General features: G+C 42.4%; 1 protein-coding gene across 1 annotated transcript in view; it reads left to right on the top strand.

The window, feature by feature from the left end:
• Nucleotides 1-21,170, top strand: part of PITPNC1 (phosphatidylinositol transfer protein cytoplasmic 1) — a 262,313-nt gene that overhangs the window by 132,605 nt on the left and 108,538 nt on the right. The window contains exons 3-4 of the mRNA XM_082602735.1: nt 19,033-19,121; nt 20,156-20,163. Of these exons, the coding sequence (XP_082458861.1) occupies nt 19,033-19,121; nt 20,156-20,163 (97 nt within the window). The remainder of the gene's footprint in view (nt 1-19,032; nt 19,122-20,155; nt 20,164-21,170) is intronic.

Below are 21,170 nucleotides of genomic sequence, written 5' to 3'. Positions count from 1 at the left end.
CTGCCATTTCTGTTTTGCAAAATACATTCTTTAATCTCTTCTGTTTTCTTATCACTAATGACATAATTGATTGTTGGGGCTTGTCTGATCTTCTCCCGACCTTACACCCCCCTTCCAGGTCATTTTCTTCCTTTCACTTTTCTGGATCAGAACATTTGTAGTCACGTGCCATATTTTCTCAAAAGTAACTGTCTATGACAGTGAACCAGCATAATGACCATTGTGGTCATTGCTGTCATCTCCGTGAATACTCTTTACCACCATATATGGCCTCTCCTATTGGCCATTTCTCATTCAGAAGGCACTTCCAGCATTGTAGCTGGACTGTGTCTGCAGTTTAAACACTGACACTTGTGAATATTTCTCCATGCTCAGTGCCACGGTCAAGTGTTTCTGAGAGGAGCCATATTTGGATTCCCCCATTCTTGTATGACCTCTACCCTTCAACAGGCTGAAGGGGACTATTTCTTCTTGCTGGGAGGGTTTGTGTTCTGTCACCAGGGTATTTGGAAATCTCTCAGGCCAATATCCTGACACTGGGCTGATTACATCAACACATTTTAATCTTCCCAGGGAAGCCGTACCAGGGAATTCCTGAGTCACGATGAAATGCAAATGAGATTGATCTTGTTCATCTATCAGTAGCCGTGAATGCCCAGGATTTGGAACCAGTGCAGCCTGCAGCCAGCTGTTGATTTGCAGGAGTAGCTGAGCTCCAGGTCTAGCCTGGGGATGGCTTCCTTGAGGAGAGAGGTTTCTCAATATGCTGCTGTGGCATTCTTAGTGCAAAGGGTGTAAGTCAAATATGGAGCATCGATCACCTCTGTAGAGCAAAGAGAAGTGTGGGGGGGGCGGTGCCAGAAAATAGATACAAACCTACAGAAAATTCCATTTCTCGGCAGACAATTGCATTTTCCACAGTTATTGCCTGGGGAATGTTCCCTGTGTACCAAATTCAAGAAATTAGAAAACTTTATAACGTTTCCTGAAACAGAACAAGAAGTGTCCAGCTGTCTCTGTCATGTCTGTTTTCTCTATCAAAATATATGACATTTGTTTTAAAGGAGAATACTAAACATTAGTAAGAGGGAAATTTGTTATACATAGAATATCTGGACTTCCAGTAATAATAACTAAAAGGATTAATACGGACCCTCCCCGCACCTCATATGACAGACACAGGATGAAATATAACAATATAAAGCTGATTTCAAAGCAAAGAAAGGGAAATCGTCAGGTACTAGAAATAAAGAGGAAACTAACTGGAGTGGAAAGCAGATGAGTTAATGCTAAGTAAGCTGGGGGGTGTCAGAACTGAGCGTGGGCCCTGACATCTAGGGGCTGTGGATGTCATTCCTATAAGGGGACAGGAAGTGTGGCCTTGGTGCATGTAAATGGGGTGTTGGGACTGAGAATGGTGCAAAAAAAATCATTTTTGACAATCAAGGGCTGAGAAAGGTTACTACTCAGAGACACAGATTGAAAGAACTACTAAAGGTTGTACTTGAAGTAAAAGGAAATTGAAACCAAGAAACAAGAGGGGGGAATCTAGAAGTAATAGTAAACAAAGAAATTGGTAAACATCTAGACAAATCTGAATGAGCATAGAATGTTTCAAATATATGAATAATTAGTAATTGGAAGTATATTTGTGGAATTTAAATAACAGACAATAATAACAGAAGATGAAAGTGTAGTAAGTATTATAAAAAAAAACGTGCTCTAAGTTGCTAATATCATCTAGGAAGAAAAAAAAAGATGTTTATTAATTTAAAAAAATTTAAAGCAGGGACTTCCCTGGTGGTCCAGCGGTTAAGACTCTATGCTCCCAATGCAGGGGGCCCAGGTTCGATACTGCATGCCATAGCTAAGAGCCTGCATGCCACAACTAAAAGATCCCACATGCTGCAACTAAGACCTGGCTCAGCCAAATAAATAAATAAATTTTTTTTAAATTTAAGGCAAATACGTGTATTCAAAATGTAAAGGTAACCTCTAAAAGAATAGTAAAATAATATGTAACTTCCAAGAGAAAACTTGACCAATCCAATAGAAGGCAGAGGAAGAACAAAGAGAAGCCTACAAAAAGCACAGTAAATGGAAAACAAATTTTGTTTGTCAGATGATAAAGCGAAATGTGTCAGTAATCACAATAATAATGTGTGTTGAACCCTAAACCTGAACCTAGCTCAACAAAGATATGGCAACACTGACAAAATCACAAGTGGCCTAAAGTTATAATGGGAGATTTTAACCTACTTGTTTAATAAACTGATAGGGCTTCCCTGGTGGCGCAGTGGTTAAGAGTCCGCCTGCCGACGAAGGGGACACGGGTTCGTGCCCCGGTCCGGGAAGATCCCACATGCCGCAGAGCAGCTGGGCCCGTGAGCCATGGCCGCTGAGCCTGCACATCCGGAGCCTGTGCTCCGCAACGGGAGAGGCCACAACAGTGAGAAGCCCGCATACCGCATAAATAAATAAATAAATAAATAAACTGATAGATCGAATAGACAAACAATTGAACAAACATAGAGAAGATGTAAATGACAGAATTACAAGCTTGATCTAGTGGACATTAATAGACCCTGGAACCAACATGCCTTTCAAACACACATGAAAGTGTACAAAAACTGATTATACAAAGTAGGCCAGAAACCAGTCTCAAATACCAGAAAATCAATAGATCCTGTTGACTGATTGTGTAGATCCTGTTGACTGATTAAAAAGCATGACAATAAGAAATTGGTAGCAACAATAAATGAACTCCTTCATCATTTAGAAATGTAAAAATTTCTAAGTATTTCATGGGTTGAAAATGTCAGATACTTATTTTCCCAGCCACCTTTGCAGCTAGGGATGGCATGTGACCTAGTTCCAGCCAATGAGATGTGAGATTTTCCTCCCTGATTTAAAAAGGAAAGATGTTCAAGAGAGGCATGATCTGCTTCTAAGAAAGGGGGTGGGAAATACATGGTGATGGCTGGGAAGGCAACTAATAGTGCCCACCACATGAATCTTGATAACAAAACTGAACAATAACAGTATAAAAGGGAAGCTTATAGACTGATTTCAGTTAAGAACATAGACAGGAAAATCCTATATGAAACTTTAGCAAATCAAATACCTCAGAGTATAATAATAGTAATTCATGACCTGATCAGATTTATGACTGATCGTTAACATCAATTTGAGAATTTGACAAGATTGCTGGGTATAAAATTCATAATACAAAAATCAGTAACACTATTATAGAGTGGGAGCAATAAATGGAAAAAATAATTTTTAAAAATTTCATTTATAAGAGAAAGGAAACCTAAAGGTAGCCAGTAAAGAATCCACAAGATATACAAAATCTTTTCAGAGGAAAATATAAAACATTAGCAGAGGACATTTTGAAAAACCTAGACAAATGAGAATATTCATGGATGGGAAAAGCTATGTAATAAAGTTGCCATCAATTCCCAAGTCAATTATAAATTTAAGGCAAAACTAATTAAAATGCCAACCAGGTTGGGTTTTTTTTTGTTTTTTTTTCCATTTCCTTAGCTTTATTTTTTCTATTAATATATATATATTTTTGTTTTTCTTCCAGTTTTTTTTTAATTTTTTTTAATTTTTTTATTTTTTGCTTTATAACAAATTAAATCAGTTATACATATACATATGTTCCCATATCCCCTCCCTTTTACATCTCCCTCCCACCCTCCCTATCCCACTCCTCCAGGCGGTCACAAAGCACCGAGCTGATCTCCCCAACCAGGTTGTTTTTAAACAGAATTTGAGAATATAGTCCTAAAATTCCTAATTACTACAGCTTTATAAGGAGTCTTGATGTCTGGTAGGGTGAGTCTCTCCTACTTACTGAACTTTTCCAGAATTGTTCATATGAATCTTAGGACTAGAAACCCAAGTGATATGAAGAATACCAGAAGAAACCAAGGACATTTAACCTAGAAAAGCTAGACTGGGGTGTATAATGGTTTGATCAGGTGGGAGAAGGATTAGGCTATGTATTCTAGATGACCTCAAGAGGACCAATTAGACTAAGACCAATGGGTGAGAATGCCAGGAGAAAAATTTAGGCTCAGTTTAAGAAGTCTAAGTATTTGAGCCATCAGAGAGCAAAGTAAGGTGACTTATAGTCAATTATGCTGCTGCGGGGGGTGTTTGAGCATAAGCAGAACACACCCTTGTCAGGCTGTCCTTGAGTAGATTCAAACATCAAGTAGGTGGTTAAAATGGACAACCTTTCAGATCCTTTTCAACCCTAATTTTCTATGCTTAAAGTCTGTTTCAGATATTATCTCATCTCTCCTCCAGCATACATAAATGAATAACCAGTGAGGCACAGGAAAAAAAAATACCTTTAGCTCCTTTTGCACAAATCTAAAGTAGGTCCATTATTTTATCTCAGAACCAGGGAGATTATGGTTTAGTAAGAGAGAAAGAAAGAAAAAATTGGTATGTGACATAACTATAAAATAATAAGTATTTTCGTAATCATAAAAGTAAACCAAACCTACTACTTTGTAGTTACAAACTAGAGTTAACCCACCTCGAGTTAACCCATGTCCTGCATGCACAGGTCATGAGACTGCCATGTTGGTGAGGCTGCTTTGTAATTGTGATTCATTAAATGAGTGTGTATTGAAATTGACAGTGTGTAACAAATTGCTCTGGTGTTGGAGAGAATCTCTTAATAATTAAGACATGGTTCTTGTATTCTGATCAAAGTAGGGTCCTAGGTCAACCGATTCCATTATTTGTAAGTTCATCTGTCCGTCTTATGAGTGGTGTCAAGGAGGAAAAACTTTTCTTCAGTCTACTTAGTTATTGGTGATTGGGTCCCGAGAATTAAATTGAAACTGACAGATTAACAGGAGAAAAGACAAGTTTTTATTCATGTACATAGGCGAGAGCATCCAGAAAAATGTGACTCAAAGGTGTGGTTAGAATTTGGGGCTTATATACCATTTTTAAAAAAATAAATTTTAATTTATTTATTTATGGCTGCGTTGGGTCTTCGTTGCTGCGCACTGGCTTTCTCTAGTTGCGGCAAGCAGGGGCTACTCCTTGTTGCGGTGCGCAGGCTTCTCACTGCGGTGGCTTCTCTTATTGCAGAGCACGGGCTCTAGGTGCGCGGGCTTCAGTAGTTGTGGTGCATGGGCTTCAGTAGTTGTGGCGTGCGAGCTTCAGTAGTTGTGACTCACGGGCTTAGTTGCTCCGCAGCATGTGGGATCTTCCCGGACCAGGGCCTGAACCCGTGTCCCCTGCGATGGCAGGTGGATTCTTAACCTCTGTGCCACCAGGGAAGCCCTTATATACCATTTTTAATAAGGGAGGGAGAGAAAAGAGACTTATGGGAAAACAAATGTCTTGTATGAAAAATAAATGAGGCCTTAGGAGAATGGATGGGAGACAAGATAGACATTGTGACAATGTCTGTTTAGGTGATTTCTTATCCTGGTGCTTAATTCTTTTCTCTGGTGATCGGAGTCAATCTTCTCTGGTTGCGAAACTCACGGAGAGGGGATTTATGACAGTTGAATTCTTTTGGGAGGTTGTGTTTTTATGCAGATAAGGGGAGTTCAGAAAAAGTGTCTTTCTGCGACTGTTGGATTCTCAAATGTCTTAAGCTCAAAATAATCCTGATGTCACTGTAGCATGTTGTGGACCCCTTCATTGACCACAGGGAAGTGGGTCCTGAGAGTTGGACTGGAAGTAGCCAAGATGTTCCAGTGCCCACTTAATAACTTACACAGAGGGGCTTCCCTGGTGGTCCAGTGGTTAAGACTCCACGCTTCCAATGCAGGGGACGCGGGTTTAATCCCTGGTCAGGGAACTAAGGTCCCACATGTCACGCAGTGTGGCCAAATAAATAAATAACTTAACGCAGAGAAATATCAATGTCCTGTGGACCTGAATTCACGAGCTGGCAAAGGGAATGCATTCTCTTCCTTACGTCAATCTGTATGGGAAGACAAATCACACTCAGAAACTGCTTTATTGATTTATTACCCAAAGCAACTATCTGGGGCATTGGAAGTACTCAGTGCCTGTGTCATCAGGGCCTCCTCTCTGAGTCTGTCTTGACCAGAAAGGACATTTTGTGTAAGGATGTTAGTGGTCCACAGAATTATCTGGAGGCTTGAGAATGGACAGCTCTCAGGGCAGCTCCAAGAGGCCAAGAGCAGCAATGATGACAGCCATCTTTAAGTGAAACTGACCTTTTCATTCTGCCGTTACCATCATGGCTGCTGTGGGTGGGTCTGAATTGTCCATTTTTTCTTTCTATCATTTGTTCTAAAATTTCAAACATGGGGAGTTCCCTGGTGGCCCAGTGGTTATGGTTACAGACTTTCACTGCTGTGGCCTGGGTTCAATCCCTGGCTGGGGAACTGAGATCCTGCCGGCTGCATGGCATGGCCAAAAAAATAAGTAAATAGAATAAAATAAAATAAAATTCCAAACATAAGCTTCCCATTGAGTTCCCAGGCCAAGCCAGGCTACTAGTGGGTGGGGAGAGGGACTTCCAGACTGTTTTCCAAAGCGGCTGCACCATTTTACACTCCCTCCAGCAATGTATGAGGGTTCCAATTTCTCTACATAATCACCGACACTTGTTATTGTTCGTCTTTTTGATTACAGCCATCCTAGTAGGTGGGAAGTGGTATCTTGCTTGAGTTTTGATTGGCATTTCCCTAATGACTAATGACATTGAGCATCTTTTCATGTGCTCATGGGCCATTTATATGTCTTCTTCAGAGACACGTCTGTTGAAATCCCTTGCCCATTTTTAAATTGAGCATAATGTCTTTTTCAAATGCCATTTATCCTTTTAGTACTTGCTTCTTATCTCCCAGTACTGTGGGGTTACTCCACTCTCTGGCCCTTCCTATAGCGTCTGATACACTGTTATGTGCAGTACATTTGGGTGACTGCCTAATGCATTTAGAACATTACATTAGTTCTAATACATTAGTACATTTGGTGGTTGTCCTTGGGCCTTTGATCCAGTTCAGTTAACCAAATAAGTGGTATTTCTTGGCTTGTCTTCAAAAATCCTGGTTTCAACTGGCATCCAGGGAAAGGAGGCAAGATACTAATCAAACTCTGGAACAGCGATTCTAAATAAAACCTGTTGTCCAGAATCATGTGAGGGTGGGGCTTTTCTTTTGTTGTTTCATTTTCACTTCATCCCTAGCATCACTCCAGTCCCCTCCCACTGAAGCCCATGAGGGGAGGGAATCTGGTGGGGGTGGAGGGGCATTGGAGAAAAGATGGAGCCTATTTTTAGGCTTGTTTATCAGTCATGAAGTGTCATGTTCTTCTCCACTACGGCTGCTGGATTAATTAGGCTGTGCTGGCAGCTGCCAGTCAGGGAGGGTTGCCAGCTTCTAACGGTGATTCCGCCTAATGCCTGAATCGATTTGCACGACGCGAACATTTCTCCCACTGCATGGCTCTTGCCTTCCAGGGCAACCTCTCCTGGCTTCTAGTGGCTCTGGGTAGGAGAGGGTACAGCTTCCCTAAGCCATGAATCCTGTTTAACTGGATAAGCAAAGCCACCAGCTGGTCACTTTACCTTACCTACCAGCTCATTGGTAGAGCCTTGTTGCTGTGGCTTGGGTCTTTCTTTCACATTTCTTCTTCCTGTTCTCCCTGATCTTCCCCACAGTACGAGCTAACTGTCCACAGCTCATGTGGCAGAGGGAGAGCCCACTACCCAGGCAACAGGTCAAAGAGGAAGTGTCGGGGCCAGAGACTCTGACCTAAGAGCTTATTTCCACACTATTTTGAAAGACTCTTCATGGTTATTATTGACCTCTGAATATCCAGAGACGATCTTCATTCATTCAGAAAATATGTATTGAGCACCTGCTGTGTGCCAGGCATCATTCTAGGTGCTGGCTGGGTGAGCAGCAGTGGACAGGACAAAGATCCCTGCCCTGATGGGAACTTGTGTTCTAGTTATGAGTGACAGGCGGTACACAATAGCCATGTATATAAGAACATTATATATTTTAGACTATTCAGTCATATATTCTATATAAATATATATTCTATATATATAGAATATAATCTTAAATAAATTAATAGTATTTTTAATATATACTGGATGTTACTTCCCTGGTGGCGCAGTGGTTAAGAATCTGCCTGCCAAGGCAGGGGACACGGGTTTGAACCCTGGTCCGGGAAGATCCCACCTGCCGCGGAGCAACTAAGCCCGTGCACCACAACTACTGAGCCTGTGCTCTAGAGCCCACGAGCTACAACTTCTGAAGCCCACACGCCTAGAGCCCGTACTTGGCAACAAGAGAAGCCACTGCAATGAGAAGCCTGCGCACCACAATGAAAAGCGGCTCCCACTCTCCGCAACTAGAGAAAGGCTGTGCACAGCAATGAAGACCCAAGGCAGCCAAAAATAAATAAATAAATTTATTTTAAAAAAATATATATATATATGTATATATACTGGAGAAAATAGAGCATGTAGAGCCTTCTTCCCGACATACCTTTCAGTCCATGCTCTTCTATTTGGTCCCCATCTCAGTCCTTAAGACATGCCAAGGGTTCTCATACTGCCGGGTCCCCTGCCTTCTGCCCCCTCACCTACTCCCATGGAACATCACAGAAACAGAATGTTTAGGCCTGGTTGGGATCTTACAGGGCATCTCATCAAGTGATTTCCACCTTGGTTCTGCCTCACTCCTGCCTGGTGATGTTGACACATGTGGCTGGCTCCCCTGGGTGCTCCCCACACCCCTGCCACATTACCCTAACACTCTCCACACGCAGAGCCTTCCAAGAACTGACACGAGGCAGGCTTCTTTTCCCGGAATCTCAGCACAAACTGTCCTTTTATAGGAAGAGTGGTGGCAGTGTCCAAGTTCAAGGAACTTCCTGTGGGTGATGCCCCAGCAGCCCTGTCTCTCACAGGTGATGGCTCTAGTCCGGAAACTCTGTTCATCTCTTTGCTGCAGTATAAAGAATTACATTAAGATCAGGATGAAAGACCAGCCAGGAAACCATTAAGAAGAGTAAATGAGAGCTTCCCTGGTGGCGCAGTGGTTGAGAGTCTGCCTGCTGATGCGGGGGACACGGGTTTGTGCCCTGGTCCGGGAAGATCCCACATGCCACGTGAGCCATGGCCGCCGAGCCTGCGCATCCGGAGCCTGTGCTCCGCAATGGGAGAGGCCACAACAGTGAGAGTCCCGCGTACCAGGAAAAAAAAAAAAAAAAGAGTAAATGAGTAAATCACAGCAGCAGAGAAGAAATTTAAAGACCTCAGAAAATCACTGTACACAGAATGGGAGAGGAACAAATAATTATTATTAAACAACTGTCAAATGTCAGATTTGGGCATAAAGAAGAAAAAAAAGGTCAGAAGATCCCTCCTGAACCAGTGGGAAATGAAGATATGAAGGTAGCTAAGTCCTTTTAAGAATCACTTAAATGAGCTTCAGTTCTTTGAGCCTAATCTTAGGATAGACAGTGGCTAGTTTCAGGTTCCACCGCGTTGCTTGCAGGATCTTAGTTCCCCATCCCGGGTCGCAGCAGTGAAAGTGCTGAGTCCTAACCACCGGACCGCCAGGGAATTCCCAAAGCACTGTTATTTTGTGAACTCAGGACTTTCTGCCAGGAATGTTTAAGTCCAAAGTGTCTAGTTGAGACGGTCATAATTCTGACCCTTGTTGAGAAAATGAAATTAGACTCCATTTAGACTCCATTTGGCCTGATGATGTTCAAGACCTCCTAGATCCAAAAAATATCCCCAAGTGAACGTAAATTGCAAAGTGAGATTAGATATGGTGGAGAATTTGGTGATAATCTGGAATGTAAAGAGCTAGAAGGGAGGAATGGTTTAGGTTTCAGTTCCAGAAGCTCTTTATGAAGTAGATAAATTCTCTTAATGTGAGGCCAGTTCAGATCATGCCTGCCCATGGGCCCTTCTTATCAGATCATTTGTGATTTAAGGAAAGTATGAGAAGGTTACGGTGATTATACCCACTTATGTCCAGGTTCCTCAACCTTGGCGCCATTTAAGATTTGGGTCTATATAATTCTTTGTCATTGAGGGGCTGTCCTGAGCAGTGTAGGACGGTGAGCAGCGTCCCCGGCCTCTTCCCACTAGATGCCAGCAGCGTCTCCCCACCCGCTCACCCCCAGCCAGTTCTCAAAGTCCCCAGACTTTGCTGAATACCCCCTGGGGGAAGAATTTCCCCCACTGCTTTCCCATTGAAATGGGAACCACTGCTCTAGAATGACCAACTGTCCCATTTTGCTCAGGACCAAGGAATTTAGCGTGTGGGACGTTTCAGTGCTAAAACTGAAACTGTGCACCTCAGACTGGAACTGGAACCCAGGCGGCTGGGACTTAAACCCAGCCAAAATCCATAGTCTTTCAACTGAGATCACACACCTGGTTTCAGGACTTAATGAAGCTCAGGTTCTTTTTTTTTGTAATTAATTAATTTTATTTTTGGCTGCGTTGGGTCTTCGCTGTGCACAGGCTTTCTATAGTTGCAGCGAGCAGGAGCTACTCTTTGTTGCGGTGCACGGGCTTCTCATTGCGGTGGCTTCTCTTGTTGGGGAGCACAGGCTCTAGGAGCGCGGGCTTCAGTAGTTGTGGCTCGTGGGCTCTAGAGCACAGGCTCAGTAGTTGTGGCGCATGGGCTTAGTTGCTCCGTGGCATGTGGGAATCTTCCCAGACGAAGGATCGAACCTGTGTCCCTTGCATTGGCAGGTGGACTCTTAACCACTGCACCACCAGGGAATCCCCAAAGCTCAGGTTCTTGATGTCTCATCGCAGAAAGAATTCAGTGAGAGGCAAAGTGATAGGTAAGAAGTGGATTTATTTAGAGAGAAACACACTCCACAGACAGAGTGTGGGCCATCTCAGAAAGTTAGAAAGGCCTTGGGAGAAACACACTCCACAGAGTGTGGGCCATCTCAGAAGGTGAGAAAGGCACCAGGGTATGGGGTTGTTAGTTTTTATAGGAATGGGTAATTTCATAGGCTAATGAGTGGGAGGAGTATTCCAGCTATTTTAGGAAGGGCCGGGGATTTCCGGGAATTGGGCCACCACCCACTCTTTGATCCTTATGGTCGGTCTTGGAACTGTCACAGCACCTGTGGGTGTCATTTAGCTTGCTGATGTGAGCATATACTGAGGCTCAAGGTCTAGTGGAATTCGACTTGTCCGCCATCTTGGACCCATTGGGTTCTGATCAGTTTATGTCACGTCCTCGGGCTGTGTCATTCTTTCAGAGGTTGTGCCCTGCCCCCTTCCCTCCTGTTTCATTCTCCCCTCAGAGATTTTACTCCCATATTCTTATGGGAAGCAGAGGGAGATAGTCTGTCTTCTATAACTGCTTCCAGGCTGAGTAGGGGCATCAGCCCTGTCTGTCAGGCAGTAAGAATCTCTGGATGCCTGATCTAGGGGCCCCAGCGGCAGAGCAGCTCCTTGTTTTAAGTCGCTATGGGCTGGAATCCTCACATAGCCAGCATCTTAATGTGGAACTGTTGTAATTGTTTCCGTAGCCTTTCTATGAATCTCCTTGATGATGAAGCACTTTTTTTTAACAGCATCAGAGTACAAAAATATCTGTAAATGACAAAAGACTTAAAAGGTATGGTTAAACATCTGATTACAGTGTAATCGATAAAGAAACTTGGTTACAATAACCAGAATTACAAATGATTACATTTAACTTAGCACACCAAATAATCCTAATTAAATATTTCTCTTTAAGATACCTCAGGGACCTCTAAAGTACCTCAAAGTTAGCTGGAAATCAAAAGAAACTTAATTAAAATTTGATATTTGGGAAGTTTGTCAAAAAGTTTTAAAACACTTGATCAAATAAGGTCATAGGTCACTGTGAGTCAATACTTATTCCTTAACCAAAGTTACAAAAGATCTCAAAAGCAAATACAAGTCACTTAAAGGCAAAGAAACTCACACAATCTGTTGTCAAAAGCAGCATTTCAAGAATAGTTTGGAGAAACCAAATCCAGTCTTGTTCTAGCCCATTCCTAACAAAATCCATTTACCCAACTAAATTCAATCCAGTCTTAGAAAATCCTGATCATGCATAACTCTTTTCAGTATTTTTCATTCTTCACACCTTCTTTTACTAAAAACACATATCTTACTTTTCTTAAGAGTATTTTTCACATTGAGTTACTTTTCTTGTTGACAGATTTGTAACAGAAAGAATAAGGTGTTATTTGACTCTAATAATCCTAGGTACAACAGAAGTATTATGTTTAACATGGATGACTCTAACTTGTCTGTATTAATCAAACCAACAAACTTAAGCCACCTCAATACCAGATAGCAGTCTAGTACTGAATATTTTCCAGATAACATGAACCTGAAATTCATTTTGGCCAGATTGTTTTTTATTTCTGAGTATTTATATAAGCGCTTAATTTTTTAAAAGCCAATTAAGTAGATCTCTTTTACGAATTAATTTTTGGCAATACCATATACCTGCAACGTACATATAGATACATATGAACACCCAAACAGAGGCCTCATAGTTCCCATTCCAAAATTTCAGGCCTGAGTCAGATACAACATAAAAGCCATCAGTTACAAGGAGTTGGATTCAAATTGGGCTTCTAGCAGATGGAACAAATCAAGCTCACCTACCTAGATGGCTAAACCCTTTTTACTACTGTTCACAGAAAAGACACTTAAGATTTCTATTTATCCTTGACAAGTCAAGTTCTAAATTACTTTGCCCCTCTTTTTAAAATTTTTAAAAAGATGGCAGAGATAAGCGCTCCTGAGAAGACCAGATAGGACATTTGCATCTCAAAGGTACAGGCAAGTTCCTCCTAGGATGACTTCGTTTCCCCTTTATTTAATATTTACAAGCCTCTTAAAATAAATAGGGAAGGTTTAGGGAGTATGGGCTTTGGATTATTTTTGGAGCCACACCTCTGGTCCTCTAAAGACTACATTTGTAAAACAAGGACCGTTTTGTTTTCTTTTTCAAAGAATTGGGTGGTTACCTCAATGATATTGAAGGACTGACATACCCATTCACCTCTGTTGGAAACTTATTTTTCCTTATTTAGCTTAGGGGAGAAGCCCTCTGCCAAAATTCCTATCGGGCTCTGAATATCAGCTATGGTCAGTTTGGTCAGACCGGTGGCCTCCTATTTTGGTAATCTACTTACAAATATCTTTCAGGATCTTCCCTAGGTTTAAGAAATGTGTACCTTATATTTAGACACTATATAACCCTTTTTACTTAATAATCACCAGCTGGATATCTTTGGCCAAGCCCAGAACCTCAATATTCCACATTCCAGGGTCTACTAAGGCTTCTATTTTAGCTTCAGATTTTATCTGTTTCTTTTTGCATTTTGTTAGAACCATTTGGTGATGAGGGTAGTTCCCTTGCCCCTCAAGAAACAGAGTGGCCCCTAACGTAGTTCATAAATCTCTTCCCATTAAATGGATGGGACAGTCAGGCACAAACAGAAAGGAATGGAAAAACAGCTGGCCACTGATCTTGCACAAAAGGGGTTCCAGGAAAGTGTGCCCCTGTCTCTTCCCTGACAACTCCATTAAGTATTCCTTATGATTGCTAAGTTTTCCAGTCCTTTGGGTTAAGACGGAGAAGGTTGCACCAGTGTCTGTAAGAAATTCTATCAAGTGGCCCGCCACATCAATGACCACCCGAGGCATGACATTAGTTAGGTAGATGGTATCTCTAGGCAGAGCCACTTTCGGCCTTTGGCCCCTTCAGTCTTCTGGCTGTTTGCAAAGGGCACATTGATCCCAATCCTCCCTCCAGTGCCTTTTGTCCACACAGGGTACCCTGGCCTTGTGGGTCTTGTGGTCTGCCAGGGCCAGATTGGCCCAGAAAAGCCGCTTCCCCTTTGGTGGTCTTTGAGCAGACAAAGCCACTGCAATCATGTGGGGCTTTTACATATTTCTCTTGGTGCGTTCAGGCTTTTTGGCCATATCCCTATTACTGAAAACCTAATGAGCCAATTGGAACAAATCATTCATTGATTGGAGTCTGAGGACCAGCAGTTGCTTTCTGAGTTTTGTGCCTGATGTCTGGGGCAGACTAGGCTATGAAATGCATAACCAAAAGGGCCTGTACCTCAGGGGAGGAGAGATCCACGTTCATTCGGGATCCATGGCCCTGTAGGGTGAGTCAGTTGAAATGTCCTTTGTGTCCTTCCTAGAGTTATCCCTCCCGAGCTACACATGCCTTAAATTCCTTTTGGGTTCCATTGCCTAGATACAAGGCCATGAAAATTTGAACATAGGGTACTTCACTCCATTGTAAATTTCCTAACCATATTGTGACCAAACCTGATTACATAACGCACTAAGTTTTTTTCCTTTTAATTCCTGTTGTCTAAATCTTTCCCGACCCCAGAGTATATGGCCCAGAAGAGTATTGGTTGGGGTTGATGCAGCCCTGACCCATTTCAGACAAGCCTGAGGTGACGTCTCTAACTCCTGAGCTATCCAGAATTCCACTCTTGGATAGACCTAGAGTCTGTCATACAGAGTGAAGTAAGTCAGAAAGAGAAAGACAAATACTGTATGCTAACACATATATATGGAATTTAAGAAAAAAAAATGTCATGAAGAACATAGGGGTAAGACAGGAATAAAGACACAGACCTACTAGAGAATGGACTTGAGGATATGGGGAGGGGGAAGGGTAAGCTGTGACAAAGTGAAAGAGCGGCATGGACATATATACACTACCAAACGTAAGGTAGATAGCTAGTGGGAAGCAGCCGCATAGCACAGGGAGATCAGCTTGGTGCTTTGTGACCGCCTGGAGGGGTGGGATAGGGAGGGTGGGAGGGAGACGCAAAAGGGAGGGGATATGGAAACATGTATATGTATAACTGATTAAATTTGTTATAAAGCAAAAAATTAAAAAAAAAAAATTTAAAAAAACAAAAAACAAAAGTCCACTCTTAAATCAAAATCCACCACGCAATTTAGTCAAGATTTGCACTTACAATTTTAGATGCTATCCCTTCCGAGGTAGTCTCTCAACCAGGTGTTAGTTCCCCAGAAGTCGCAAAGAGATGGCACAGAAGACGTCCCCAACGGTGTTGATGATGAACAGGAGTTGGCCTAGCTATAAGCTGGGAATAAAGGGTCAGCAGTTGTAAGGGTCAGAGGGAGGGGAGTAAAGGCAATAAAAAGTACACCTTGGTGGTCACACAGGTCTTCTGGGGTTAACAGAAGAAAGAAAGAAATAGAGCAGGAATGAACAAGAATGCAAGAATGTAGGAGAAAAACCTCAGAGTCAAGAAGAAGAGTATAGAGGTTAATAATTCTGTCCTGGACCTGCTGTTGGATGTACATAAGTATACGGGATTGACCCGCCAGTCAAAAATGAGCAGACACTGGCAGAGCATCTTCCCCAGTATGCATGGCTTGTGGCATCCCACGGGCCTCTTTAGGACCAAGAGCTGACTCTCAACATTTTCTTACCTTATCACTGTCCCTTCGTGGTTGCCAGCTGAAACTGTGCACCTCAAATAAGGACTTGAACCCACATGGCCGGGACTCAAACCCGGTCAAAACCCAGATTGGGACTTGAACCCATGTGGCCGGGACTCACACCTGGCCAAAACCCTGATTGGGACTCAAACCCATGTGGCTGGGGCTCGAACCTGGCCAAAACCCAGACTGGGACTCAAACCCAACCAAAACCCAGATTGGGACTTGAACCCACATGGCCGGGACTTGAACCCGGCCAAAACCCAGATTGGGACTTGAACCCACGTGGCTGGGACTCAAACCCGGCCAAAACCCACAGTCTTCCAACTGAGATCACACACCTGGTTTCAGGACTTAATGAAGCTCAGGTTCTTGACGTCTCATTGCATAAAGAATTCAGTGAGAGACAAAGTGATAGGTAAGAAGTGGATTTATTTAGAGAGAAACACACTCCACAGACAGAGTGTGGGCCACCTCAGAAGGTGAGAAAGGCACCAGGGTATGGGGTTGTCAGTTTTTATAGGGGTGGGTAATTTCATAGGCTAATGAGTGGGAGGAGTATTCCAGCTATTTGGGGAAGGAGTGGGGATTTCCAGGAATTGGACCACTGCCCACTTTTTGATCCTTATGGTCTTCTTGGAACTGTCACGGTGCCTGTGGGTATGTCATTTAGCTTACTGATGTGAGCGTATACTAAGGCTCAAGGTCTAGTGCAGTCAACTTGTCCACCATCTTGGACCCATTTGGTTCTAATAAGTTTATGTCATGTCCTCGGGCTAGTCATTCTTTCAAAGGTTGTGCCCTGCCCCCTTCTCTCCTGTTTCAGAACCAGGACAGTCCCATTTAACCTGGGACAAGTTGACCAGCTGTCACTGATATATGTTCTGTTCCATGTGAGGTAAAGAAGTAAGAAACAAAACAATTTGAAAAGTCTGTCTTTGGTAGGCATGGACAAAGGTTTTGGGGAAATGTGGTAACATTCCATGTCAGCACGTTTTCTAATTCCTTAAAGGTTTTAGAATTTTGTCTTTTTCCTCAGTGTCCCTAAAGCCTGAGCCATGGTGAGATGGTCTTGGGAGGTTTAGTCTCTGCCACTGGACCAAGAGGACGTGATTCAAGTCATGCCACCTTTCCAGAAGAGAGGTTCTTGTTTGATGCCAGGTAGTGAGTTTGAATGACAGGCTTCTCCTTGGAATTGTAGGCAGTATACATCACGAAAGGGACAGCAGCAGTGGGGTCTAATTTAATTCCATTTTCCTTTGCAGCCCTGATAAGTTATTGCTGCAGGGAAAAATGAATTTTACTATCTCAGACAAAAACTATTTGAATGTTGAATGTGCTCTGGGGAAGTTAGGGGCTAGGAGAAGGTCTCTAGTGAGCTTAAAAATATTTAAATGGCATATCACAGACTTTGTTCCAACACCTCCTGTGCCTGGCCTGGTAAATGAATTATACCAGAAGGGCCTCCTTTCCAGACTGTTTAGAAGTCACATAAAATCGTATCAGCCATCTTGGCTAAATGTTATGTGTTTTCCGGTGTCTCGTTGGAAAAGGTATTTGATTATAGTGCTGCATATTCTGCATACATTGGTGGATGAAGCAGCTAAGATAAAGATTCTAGAGCCTGGAGCTGTGACCACTTACAAATAGGACAAATTTCAACATGAGTGGAAAATGGCCAGTGTTTGTCTCTTCCTTCCAGAAAATGATTGTTGCTTAGGGATGTGGTTCTGCTGGGAGACTTTTTAAATGACAGAGGGATTGAGTTATGGAGGGAGGAAGACTTGGGCCCCAAAGTGGTATCAAGAGGAGGCTGGTGAATCTGGGGAGGGGTGCAGTGTAGACGGAACACCCCTCCCCCCACTAGAGAACAGTGGAGAAAGGGCTCTAATGCTTGTAAGGAGACATAAGTACTTTGTCTAAACTGAACAATGACTAACTTCCTTTGGGAGATTCCACAATCCCGTTTCGGTCCCGTTAAAAGCACAAGAAAACCACTTGCCTGTGAGTAGAATCCACACCTCCCTGTATGACCCTCTGGCATATCACTCTGGGGTGTGGTAGCAAACAGGAGGGCACCTGGGGGAGGTTATGCTCGTGACCACTTCCCGCAAGCCAGCCCAACGCGACCTTCCCACTCTCAGCGTTGACCCCAATTACCCTCCAGCTTCAGTGACTGAAAGAATAAATCCTAGGCGAAAGCTGTAAAAACCCCTGTCGGGAAGCAGCCCCTTCCTTCTAAGCAGATTGAAGGGAAGGTAAATGAGCAGTTACTGCAGAGATGATTTTATGGGAGTGAGACATTCTGCGTTAGATCAGCAAGAAGAATTGTCCTGTGAATTATAAAACTGCTCCGTTCGCCCCTCATAGCACACCTGAGAGCAGTGACCTCCATCTGACACTCACTCGGCTTCGGTGGGGGAGGGGGGTGGGGGATGGGGCGGCTCTGATTTCCCCATTTGTTTTAGCGCTGAGTATTGGCCTGGAGCTTTCTTTGGGTTAGGTCTGACCAGCCATCGAAAATACATATTTGTCTTTTAAAAAGCAGGGACTGGATACTGTCAGAAATGAGAGAAACAATTTGGGAAGACATGCAAGGTGCACAGTATTTTACTGGCTCTGGATGTCACTTAAACCCCATGTCTAAGAGGGGTTGGGGGTTTGGGGTTCTTTTACCTAGATGTCCCCCCTCTCTTAGCTAGATCAGCTTGCAATTCACAACCGCTTCTTGATGTCCTTTATTGCCAACACACAGCCCTCAGGAGCTGGGAGTCTGCGTCATCACTCTGGGTGTGAGGTACTGCTAGACGTTGGTGTCCCAGACACTTAGCTGTAGGCACCAGCATAGGAAAGAAACAAAATGGTAGCATCTGGAAAGACAGAAAACGCCACAGTAGAGTTCTGGGGGGGAATAAAATCATGCAGCCATATTTCAGTAGTATATCATTCTATATATTTAAATATAATATTTAAAGGAATTCTCTGGGCCTGCAGTAAGCTGTAGAGTTTGCCTCAGAAGGAAAACAGAACAAAGCAAAGCAAAACTTAATTCGTCCTTGGTTTACCAAGGGTCTTGGGTTTTCCTTGTTTTGAGAATGTTTTCTGCAAATGGCTGCCCGGGTGCCTGTTCCAGAGGAATGACTCTGTCTTTGCATTAGTTTCCTGGGGCTGCAGCAACAAATGGCTGTGAACTGGGTGGCTTTAGACAACACACATTTATCTCCTCCCAGGGTGGAGGCCAGAAGTCTGAAATCAAGGTATTGGCAGTGTTGGTTCTTTCTGGGGAACCAATCCATTCTGTGCCTCTCTCCTCTCCTGCCTTCTAGTGTCTTTGGCCATCCTACGTGTCCTAAATATGAACTGAGGTAAAGACCAGGGAGGTGGGGACCGAGTGGCTACAGAGAGAAGAGCGGAAATAGAAGTCCTCTGATTTCTCTAGCAGTCAGTTTCTCCAGAAAGATATGGTAGCGGGGTGAGGCCCTGGACAGACTCTAATTGTCTTTTTTTCTTTCTTTCTTTCGTCTTAGCAAACTGCCTAGTTGGGCTAGAGCTGTTGTTCCCAAGATATTTTATGTTACAGAGAAGGCATGGAACTATTATCCCTACACAATTACAGGTAAGTCCTTGTACACCCAGTATGTTGCATGTATCCGTGCAAGGACATAGGAGGATTCAGATTTCACTGACTGAGGGTGGATTATCCAAGCAGGGACTGGTGGGAACGCTGTGATATCTCCCTGACCCTTTGCCTCCATACTTTTAGGTCAGCACTCTTCCTAGTAGGGGTTTGGGGGGCTTAAGCTAAACTATTCCATCTTCCTTCTTAAAGTGATTATAGTAAATAACATATGGAGAAGAAAAGGGAAACTCTTTTTAGTGACATTTCTAGAGATTTCATGATCCTTATTTCTCCCTCTTTTCTCAGTAATCCCCAAATAATGTTGAGTTGGGTTTTTCATAAACAAGTTGTTTATTTTGACTTGTTTGCTTTACACACGCCCCCACCCCACCCCCGCAAAACAAAACCTGACTATAATTTATATAAAAGGTTCTGTTGGGTCTCTCTGCTCCAAACCACTTCCTCTGCAATAGGATAATATGAAAATCACTTTCTTCCTCACTTGTGGAGTGATAATAACACTCAGTGTTGGTACTGAACTAGACACTGTGGCCAAAAATTTAGAAGGTTTGGTTCCTGCCCTCGAACACATGAAAATTCAAGATCCCATTTGAATGTCATCCTAACAAGATCTTCTTATTGGTTTTAAAAGCTGATTTTCCACTTAAAAGATTTCCTTTGTGGTTAATGAAATGCTCTACTGGAATTATTAGTCTTTAATTCTGCTTTTCTAAGGCCAACTCTTTGGTTTTTAATTAGCCACAAACCTATAGGCTAATTGAATCTTATCTTACACTCCTTATCTACCCAACCACAGAAGTATGTGAAAGAGTTTTGAGAGCAAACATGGAGACACTTAGTATTTATGAAGGTTTAATCCTCGGAAGGTTTCTTTACCACATTTTTAATAATTATAATTCAACAATATTTATTAGTTCTGTGGTTTTATATTGCATATAAGTGTGGTCTAAATCATCCTTTTCTCTCTCTTTTTTCTTTTCCCTCTTGTCCAAATGAACATCTGGGACCAGAATACACAGTAAGTGTCACTTAATCATTTTAAAATATTCACCCTAAGATCAGTGGAGTAATTGGAACTTCCCTTGTGCTTCTCATCTTATCAATGTAATAAAAAAAAAAGAGGAATAATTCAGAATCAGAAATATTTAAATGTAGGCTATTATATAGTTATATATAATGCAATAATTTGAATGTTCTCATTTGTTCAAGAGTATGAATGTTAATTTAAAATACCTTCACATAATTAACTTTTGCTTGTATTTTTAAATAGCTTGACTGCTCTACTTGTGATAGTTCACTGTAATAGAACAGTTTCTAGCAATGTGGTATTCAAGAGATGGTGGTAGTTATCAGTGGAAGGTGAGGCTTTCCCTTATAGTCTGTGACCTGATCCCTCATAGAAAGACCTTGAAACGAAAGGTCAAACTATTGACGTACGTTCAAACTATTTTACTCAGATTGGACAGTCTCGGTGGCTTGATAAAGTCGTTTAATTTCTACCTGTCCTAAGAGCCTGTAGAGTCATTACTTACACTAAAAAAAAAAAAATGTCTATAAGGTCATTGTGTTGTGGTATTTTCATTTGGATCATTTTCCCCAATGACAAACAGGTCAAACTGTCATAAGAAGAAAATGGTTAACTGAGCTGTGATGGAGTTCAGTTTTCAGTCTTAATCAAAACAGCCAAAGGGGAGAGAGATGGTGAGAACTACATGGAGAAAAATGATTCCTCATGTCCTTGGTATGAGCATGGTACATACATGGCACATAGTAGATTCTCAATGAATAGTTATTGAATGACAGAAGGAATGCATGGGTCAAAGGTAGATGGGTAGTCCCAAAAGATACAAAAGTGTCACCTGCTTTGGAGTCAGGTGGGCCTGAATATCCTCTGGTTCTTACTGGCTAAAGTTCTTAAGTAAATGACCCACAACTGCCAGTTCTTGAACTCATGCTGGTCCATTACTGTGTTCTCACCCATCCTTTGCAAAATGAAAGAAAAAAAAAAGGTTTTCATAAAATTAA

Source organism: Mesoplodon mirus (assembly GCF_964341445.2).
Source record: "Mesoplodon mirus genome assembly, chromosome: 18".
Taxonomy (NCBI): Eukaryota; Metazoa; Chordata; class Mammalia; order Artiodactyla; family Ziphiidae; genus Mesoplodon; species Mesoplodon mirus.
This window is presented reverse-complemented; position numbering and strand designations above follow the sequence as displayed.